Source organism: Dermacentor silvarum, chromosome 1, assembly GCF_013339745.2.
Source record: "Dermacentor silvarum isolate Dsil-2018 chromosome 1, BIME_Dsil_1.4, whole genome shotgun sequence".
NCBI classification, from domain to species: Eukaryota; Metazoa; Arthropoda; class Arachnida; order Ixodida; family Ixodidae; genus Dermacentor; species Dermacentor silvarum.
Window position 1 is genome coordinate 210,457,733 of NC_051154.1, and position 9,573 is coordinate 210,467,305.

Sequence of the window (9,573 nt, forward strand, 5' to 3'; positions counted from 1 at the left end):
AAGCGGTTCTCACACATGACAGAGACAAGGAGCTCAAGATTGCCAGCAGGCTCTCCGACGTCCACATCAGCCTTGGACACTTCACGACAATGAAAGTGAACATTGCTGTTCAAATGTTCCGTGAGGCTCCACCGGCTATACGTTATCTGATTAAGCAAGGAATCTTACCTCCTGAAGCGGAGGCGACGGCGTGGTTTTTTGAACTTGTCAGTAGGTGGTACACCTTGATGTCGTCACGGCATCCAGTTGTTGCTTTGAGCAATTTCGATCTTTCCAAACACAAGGAAGCAACTGAACTCCTTGGGCTAGCTTGTGCCGCCTTCTGTTGACTAAATATGGGACTTACTGCACACTGGAAGCCGTCACAAGCTGGCCTTTTGGTGTCAACTACTGTTGTCCTGCGTCTTTCTCATGAGCTTCTGAACAAGCTCAATTACAAGTACTTGCTAACTGGTAGATTGTCACAGGATTGTCTCGAAAACATCTTTTCTGTATTGAGGCTCAGAAACCTGTGCCGAGCGCATATGATGTCAAGTGTGCCTTAAAGCTTATCTGCGTTGGCCAGTTTGTAAACACACCGACATCATCTAGCTATGGTGTTGATGACAGCACGCACCTGGCTGACCTTCTTGACCCCAGTTTCAAACAGGATCAAGTGGAAGGTCAGGAGCCCGAGGAGCTTGAGAACTTGTTTGTTTATGCACTTACCACAGAAGAGTGCGATATCCTTGCGTACTTGGGAGGCTTTTTGCTGAAGTCAGTCATCGGTTTTCTTGGAGAGTGCAAAGACTGTGAAAGAGCCCTGGTTGGCGATGCAACAGGCCAGTACAATGCTCTTATACAGCTGAAAGAGTATGTCAAGAATAGCGGAAAGCTCATCCAGCCAAGCCAAACAGTGATGCAAGTTTTAATCGAATGTGAGGAAAACTTTAAGACTTTCGCAAACATGAATGAGATCCTGACTCTCAAAGCTCCATTTACAGGTATCCTGAGTGCCTTGCGGAAGTCTGGGGCTATGAGATTAGGGTGTTGTGATGCGCATGAATCAAGGGCATGCAAAATGCTCCTTGAGAAGTATGTGAGGACAAGACTTAAGATTCATCTCCGACAGCAGCATGCGCAGAGGGTGAACGGACAGTCCAGCAAAACCTGTGCCGCTGCTAATCTTATCTGAGCCGTGTGTGGCGTCTCAGTGGTTAATTTAATGCTGCTGTGGTTGTGTGATGTGTTGCAGAAGTGTTTGACGTGTGCCTCTGGATGTCTTTTTAACGCCTCGAGCAGGTGGGGCATTCACTAAAATGTTTCGCACCAAAGCTCTTTGTTCATTGCTTAGTGTACTGAAAAACAGCATGCTTCCATGCGTTCTAGCTGCTAATATTGACTTTACCTGAATGCAGCATCACTAGTATCAGATTAACTTTCTTTAATGCTTGTCTTTTCGTATGGCTGTAACATATTTTGTTGACAGATATCATTGGCAGTCTTGATTTCAGTGATGTGTTGTATCCTGCGACTGCACAGTTGTGCTGAGAAAATATGTGAGAATACTTCGAAGGCGTATTGCTGTTGCATAATCAGAAAGTGACTATGTGCACCAGATTTAATGGCGCAAGAATGTAGGTTTGTATTGAAGCTATGTGGTATTGTGTACTCCGCCTGGTACAGTGGCAGTGAAAGTTTGCATAACCGTGGTCTCCTGTGACGGCTTTACTTGAATTTATATTCTTTGAACTGGCATGAACTTTTTGGCTTTATTACTGTTTGACTCATGTTTTGGTGCTTGCTATGCGACATTTATTATGCACATATGTTGTTTATTCAAAGCAACTAATCTTTTCGTATTCATTTTCGCCAAAGAAAGATGGTTTAAAGCACATAGTTTTTGTTGATTAAATGAATGCTGTGTAGCTCCTTCAAAGAAATCCTCTGCAACACGCACCCCTTTCGTGTAATTTTGTTGCATCGCAAGTGTATGGGAAGACGCTGAAGAGTTGGAATTAATCAATGGAACATTCGTGGTGCCTCGACGCAACATGTAAAAAATATTGCGGCTTTATTAAGACAGTCTGCACTCGGGTGGCCATGATGGCTTATGGGCGACTCACTGCAAGATTCAGAAACATTTCACTTCGAAGAACATGAAAGCTGTTGCGGATTATGTGAGGACCTGTCACAATTTTCATGCTATTCGTGCCAAGTTCCACCCAAAATGAAACCAGACGGTCATTCCTTGATGTTCAGATGTGCCCTTCGAAGTTGTCAATCTCGATTTTCTCTCAACTCAAGAAGAATCGAGAGGGTGTGCACCGGACTCGGTCTTTTATGGTGGCTTTTTACCAGTGAACATGTATGGCGGTGGCAAAGCCCGGATAATGTGAACAGTGTCATCATATTAATGGAAAGAGACATTTAGACACACCAGGTGATTGTTTCTGATAATGTACCTGCATTCCACAGTGAGAGCATCCGACGGCATGCAGGAAAGCATACCACCCTGAAAAGCATGCCTTAGCGGAGCTCCTCATCCATGACTTCAATACCTTCATTTATGTGTACCCCGAATTTCGTGGAGGATGCAAGTGCACCCTTGAACCAGTGGTGAGACATCACATTCAATCTCACACGGCTGGACTTGGCCATAGTCCTATGTTTGCTGCCCTTCAAAAGACGCCATGACTGCCAGTAGATTACGAAGGTACATGGAGCACTGGTTTGGTTAAGGTGGCTTCTCTGTGAGAACTGGTAGGGATTGTGTGCTTGCCTGTAACGCTATAAATGTTACCTTATGGATGCTACAAGTTCCTTTCGAATGTTTAATGTTTGTTTCACTGTAGGTTTTTGAAACATTCTTATAGGATGCAGCCTGTCTCCTGTTTTAGTATCACTTTAGTTGAGATGCAGACTATTTGCAAAGTGTTTTCCGAGGCTGATCATGTAACCCAATAAATATGCTTGTTCACATGTGCACGTATTTGTTTCCATTACTGAACTCACCCAGAGGAAACTCACTTGGTGGTATGTCTCTGAATGACTGTTTAATGTACTGGGCTTGGCAATAGTTTCATTTGCCGAGAAATCTAGTTACCGAGGTCAAAACAAAAAAACTGTTGTGGATGGTGGTGGATGCAGGATGAAACTTTTTTTGTGCAGCATTGCAACGTATAGCTTGCACAGCTTTAAAGCACAACCAACTACTGCAGGAGTTTCACAAAAACAAATAATCTCACTATTCACTAACGCATTCACAATATAATACAGTATTAGAATCAACAAAAAGGCTTTAGCTTTCGCATCATACGGAACGTATAATTCAAAAGTATGGCTCCGTGATTTTTAATTCATATTTTAATAAACATTTCTACAAGCAGATGGACTGAAATTCTTGCACTAGGCTCTCTGTTTTTCTGTGGAGTACGCCGTATCAAGCGTTACATAGCGCACCCTTTCGTTAATTAACCTAAAAATGCTCGCTCAGTAACAATTATTTACATTCGACACGAAATAGTGCTCGTGGGACAACCCTCAAAAGACGAAAAGGTGCTCGCAACCTTCGCAGTCGGCGCTTCACGATGCTCGGGGCTGACAGTGGGGAACAACATGGCGGCCCGTCAAATTTGGGGGCTGTTTTAGGCAACACTGGTTCGAGATGTCACCACCCTAAAGCGGGCCGCGTATGTAGGCTCCCTATTTTCTCCGAGATGTGAGCGCCACCTGTCGATAAAGTTGGGAGATAGGCGCGACGACGGCATATGGCCTCTGAGATGGGAGGATTTCGGAGGCTATGGTAGACCTTCTTGTGAGCAGGCAGGTGAAGGGAACTCCCATGGGGGCCTCAATTTCCGTCACCATGGCTAACCTACCTATGGAAAATATCGAAGACAGAGCTCTGAGTACCTTTTCCCCGAAGCCAAAAGTTTTCCTCAGGTACATGGATGATTGCTTCTGTATCGCGAAGGAGTCGCAAGTCGAAAACCTGCAGAGCCATTTAAATTCCATAGACCCGGATATACAGTTCCCGTCGGAGCGCGAACCAAACTGATCGTTACCATTCCTAGATGTACAAGTTACACGAACCAACGGCAATCTAAAATTCTCAGTCTACCGAAAACCAACCCACACAGGCCGCTACCTACACTTCGCATCCAACCATCCGGCAAACCACAAGGCATCGGTCGTAAATTCTTTATTGAAAAGAGTCGAAACTCATTGCACATTGGAATCAGATCAAAAGAAAGAAAGGAGAACGGTTCTCAACGAACTCAAAAGGAACGACTGTACAACGGAATTCATTCGAAAAACAACCCGACAACAAAAAAGAAAAAAACAAACTACGAGACCTCCAACCGTTATCTCCCCCTCGACCACAGAAACGAGTGTCCATCCCATACGTCAAAGGTACCAGCGAAGCTCTCAGCCGAACATTGAAAAAAGAAGGCCTCAAAGTCGCGCATAAACCGACGAACACTTTGAATATCCTCATTCCAAAACCAAAAGACCGTCCACCAAAAGAAAAAGCTCAAGGCGTCGTCTATAAAATCAGCTGTGCCGACTGTCCGGCGTCGTACATCGGGGAAACCAAAAATCTAAAATAAAGAATCAGACAACATGAAAACGACGTCAGAACATTCAACCGAATACGCAGCGCCGTCGCCGAACATTCCGAAGACGCCGACCACAAGATTTCTTTCCAAGAAACCCAAATCCTTCAAACAGAGACAAACTGGCGAAAAAGGCTACTACTCGAGTCTTGGCACATTCAGAACACGGCGGGTAATATAAACCGCGTGAAGGGCATTCTTCCTTCTTTGTATGTTCATGGCCTTGCAGACGCGACGAAGGGAAGAAAGGACCCCCCGCTCTAGGTCAGCAGCACCAAAACAACTCGTCCCCCCCCCCCCCCCCCCCTGTCTCTCGTCAACGCATTCCCGTGACTAAAGGGCGCCCAGCATCGGTCAACCCAGCCGACCAGCGACGCCGAAGCCACCCGCCGAATTGGTTCCGAAACGTCGGGCTAGTAAATTTCCTTATTTGGTTGGAGTCAATCTCTAGGTCTTAATCAATTTTCCCCAACCAGACAGGTAATTCTGTCGAAATGTCTAGCTTCAAGCTGTTGAGAAAGCAGCATTAAGAAACCTGTTACTTTAATGTAGTAGCAGTTCAAATAAGAATTTGGATTGTGAAATTGATGTGCCTATGTTTAGCATAAACCCCACTAGTATGAGAGTTGGCGTACATGAATTGAAAGCCCTGTTTTACGGAAAGAGTGCTGAAATGCGTTCCTCCAATTGCGTTGTGTGTAATAGCATAAAACTTGTTACTTCCATTTTTTTTTTCAGACCACGTACAGCTCCATCACAGACAACTCCACCTTGTCTGTGTTTGGGTATGCGAAATGTGCTGTCTTCAGGCTTTCAATCGGTCTCGCCTAATGATAATTTTTTGCATGAGTAATCGCAGGTAACTGTTGCGACAAATGATTTCCGTTGGTAGGATTGTCTCATGCAAAGCAAAAAGGACCTTACTTTTGCTATTCAGAAATTGTAAAAAGCTTTATGTATATGTGCCTATAGAATGTGCAGTTTGTAAGGTAGATGCGAGATACTCAGGTCTGCAATATTCTTTTATGTGTTGTATGTCTTGATGTACAGTATCGCCACTCCTAGAGGGAACATGCGAGCGCGTGGCCGGCGGTCTGCGGAGACCTAACTGCTGGCGAGATTTGGAAACGCAGAGCATGCGCATAGATTCATAAGGGCGGTGCATGCCCCGCGGCGTCTGCTACTTAACCGCCCCGGCGCTCGGTTTGCGCTTGCGAGCACTGGTAAAGTCCCCTGGCAAATAACTTGAAGCACTGGCCCTTCCGGCTTTTTTTTTTCCGCCGTGTGAAACAACAGATAACAACCCTGCCTCCGGCTTGTTGAATAGGCGGACATTTTATGGTTGGAAGGGCAAGCTTGGTATGCTCGCTGCCTTGGGTTTGAATTGCTTTGTCTGTTATGAAAAGTGGCTATTTGCGAGCAGTATGTGAGAATCATATGACTAGCTTATCGGTGAGCATTGGAACAAGGTTGCGGAAGTGACAGGCTTGGTTATTACTTTTGCAGAATAACCACAGTTAGGGGTAGCTCCGCGACCATTATTCGTGTAAATTTCCCCAGCTGAGAGCAGCGCTTGGTCCTATTTTCCTTGCACAGGATCGCGTTTTCTTTTTTTTTTCTTTTTTGCATTTTACAGAGCATGGACGAGTGCCACCACACCAACATTGCATCCTTCCAAAGTCGTGCGGCTATAGTTCTGGGCCCATATACCCTCTGTCACAAAAATAAAATGAATAAATTTTCGCCTTCATGTTTACTTTAATTTGTCATTCTATACACGCCTCATTTCATTGCGTGCATGTGTGGGTGTAGCAGAATAATATTCATAAAACTGCATGTCCAATTGATATCGCAAATATCCGAAGTATGGAGCTTCTGCAGACGTTGCTTCAACGAGCAAGGACCTAGTCGATTTAAAACTGGCGAGAGACTGAAGCAACAAATTAACAAAAATTGTCTGCTTGCTGATTACCTGACAAGCAGCAAGAGTGGCGGCTAGATAAATCGCACCATGGAAAAACAGATGCGCCCTCCAGCGGTTGCCGAGCGCAGGTGCAGAGAAGTAGCCGACGAAGTGGGGCATGCGCCAACCTTACGATCCTATGCGCATGCGCCGCGTTGGCATATCTCACCGCCAGTTGTCTCACGGGGCTTTCTTGAGAAAGTCGTTCATGCATTTTTTAAAGAATCTGTTTCATCTTGGAATACGTTTTGTAATGTAATAACTGAATGTATAATCTCACGCCAGAATGAAACGCGAATAGAATTAAAGAAATGGGGGGTCACTCACGTGTTCAAATACGTGATTACGTCAGGCCCCGGAAACACCGCTGGTTTTTTGTCCACGCGAATTGCAGCGCCATCCATGAGATGGATGCGGAACCAAGATGGCTTTTCCTTTTTTTTTTCTTGTCAACCCTCTCTCAACTTTGCCGTTTCTCTCTCGCCTTCAACTATCGGCGGCGCGGCTGGCGCGGCCCGCGCTCGTCGTCGGCCGTGGTGATAACGGCCAACACGGCAGAAAAATTTATTTTTTCTGGCATTATATGGTCAGTTTTTCGCCTTCCGTGCTAGCAGTGTGGTCCGTGTGGTAACCTACCGTTGCACGTTTGTCGGGTTTTTTTTTCGCCATGTCTAGCAAGCTGTCGCTGTTCGTGTGTGGTTCAGTGGTGTACGAACACATCAAGACGAAGTGAGCCATGCGACGGGAAATTCTACCGCATCCCTAAAGACAACAGGTGAGGACTGTGCTGTTTGCTTCCCGGTTTTTATTTGTGATAGTAATTCTGCGCAGTCGTACTTACATGGCTGTCCAGTGGTGAGGCAACAGTTGGCTGATTTGAAAAGACCTCAACGATGCGGTAAATCATTATGTCAACAAGCAGCGAACATAAAGCTCCTGATAAATATAGTACCACCTGTGCATATCGCAAGGAACACGTGTGTAGGTGTGCGCTTTGCACTTATTTCTAGCTAAGTGGTCGCCATCGTTTAAAAATGCGTTTCTGAGAATTAAGGTAGACATATCACAACCAGTACTCTGCCGCGACGCGAAACGAGCTCAGTTTTGTATGTTCACTGTTCTTCAGGATGGAAGCGTTTTTAACCTACGCTGGAAGGGTGGACCTCATGGTTTTGCCGAGAGACAAGGTCAACAACCGCAGAATATGCGCGACGCATTTCACGGAGGTGGATTTTATGGACCGAGCGAGAAGCAAGCCGTGAGAAGCTATTCTGCGCATTGGCCATTAGAGCAATTTCAATAAATGTGTTTTACATGTGCGTACATGAAACACCATCCGCGTTTTGTTGCATACTATAGTGTGTTGCACTGTCTTCTCCAATTCCGGTTTTCGCAAACGAACACAATAAACTGAGTCCAAAGAACTGTTGTGTTGTAAGTGTAATTACTTTTAAAATATAATTTGAGCACATGCTTGCTTGATACTAATAATGAACGGGACTGCGTGCATGAAAACGCAAAAAGAATCCACTGCGCACAAGCACGCAGCACGAATCGCGCGGCCGGACAAGAGAGGAGCGCGGCGCGCGCTTCGGTCCGGCGGTGCGTATGATAACGCCCGCGACCACGGTGTAAAAAAATGTCACAGTTTCGCCCTAAGGGCGAAGCAATGAATGCGATAGCAACACAGCAATGTCATACGAAGTAAGGTGAGCGGCCTTGGTAGCAATATGAATTGTAGTAAACATGAGCTGATTAAGTAAGCAGGTGTGCTGCGGCGTAAGTAGACCGACATGAAGAGAGACTCGATGACCACGAGAAGGCGCGTGTGAAACGGTGGTGTTGATGAGAAGCGCTTCCCGTGGGCAGCGCGTGCGAAGGGACACACCTGTAGTGCTGCACTGCCGATCTGGGCAGCATTGCATGTGTAGCGTGCGTTGGAAAATGTGGCCCGACTATTACTAACTGAATGAACAAGCGTGGTGTGAGCGCGCACAAACAAACATGAATAGATCACACTGAATGACTGCAGCCAACGACTGTCAAAACGCTGGCAGCGCAACGTACCTTCGCCCGCTGCGCGGGCGAAGGTACGTTGCGCCCATGCCCCTCCGGCGCTGCTCCCTCCGGCGCTGCTCCATGCCCCCCCCATGCTCCCTCCGGCGCTGGCTTCCCGCTTCCTGGTTTGCGCGTGGGAGAGATAAGAGACTGTGCGGAGCGACGAGCGCGGTTGTTGGCAGAGAAGTGCCCCCCCCCCCTCCCCCCCCTGCTCCCTCCGGCGCTGGCTTTCCGCTTCCTTGCTTGCGCGTGGGAGATTGAGTGTGTTCGCTCTCCGTGATAGCGCGCGTCCCCCCACGCTTCCGCTGGGGCATACGGCGCGCGGCGAAGATTTTATCTATACGGAACGTCACGGCGACGGCGACGACGACGACGACGCCGACGGCAGAAATCCGGTTGAAGTGTCCATATAATTGCTATCGCAATAAAAGGAAGGTGATCCGACGGCGGCGCGAGGCGCGGCCACTTAGTGCACGGCCGCCCGGATCGGCGCTCGCGGCGGGGTTGCTACGGCCGTCCCATTCGACGCGCGCCTCATTGAAAAAATGTAATTGAGGAAGTTGCCCCGCGCGCCGTAAGGCGGCGCTGTGCTCCCACCCCTCTGCGATTGAGGAGCGATTGAGAGAAATGTTAGAAAAGCGGTGGGCAAGGAGAGTTTTCAGTTATTTGTACATGAGGAATGTTGACACAAAATGGAGGAAGCTGACCAGAAAATTGTGAATCAAATATTTGGACTGCAGGAGGGGTGCAAACCAGGAAACAGCGGTTAAGAAAAAGGTTAAAGAAACAGAGAGGGGTCTGTGGAAAACAGGGATGCAGACGAAATCAGCACTGGGAACATACAGAACTTTAAAGCAAGAAATTGCCAAAGAAAATATTTATGATAATTCTAGGGAAGCTCTTTGTTGTTTGAAGCTAGGACGGCAGTACTGCGGACTAAGATGTACCGAGTCA

The 9,573-nt window shown here is 46.9% G+C and overlaps 1 protein-coding gene across 1 annotated transcript in view; it reads left to right on the forward strand.

Moving 5' to 3' along the window:
- The window catches only part of LOC125941914 (uncharacterized), a 75,533-nt gene extending 74,318 nt beyond the window's left edge, over nt 1-1,215 (forward strand). The window contains exon 3 of the mRNA XM_049659803.1: nt 506-1,215. Within this exon, the coding sequence (XP_049515760.1) occupies nt 506-1,174 (669 nt within the window). The 3' untranslated portion in view covers nt 1,175-1,215. The remainder of the gene's footprint in view (nt 1-505) is intronic.
- Nucleotides 1,216-9,573: the final 8,358 nt, after the last annotated feature.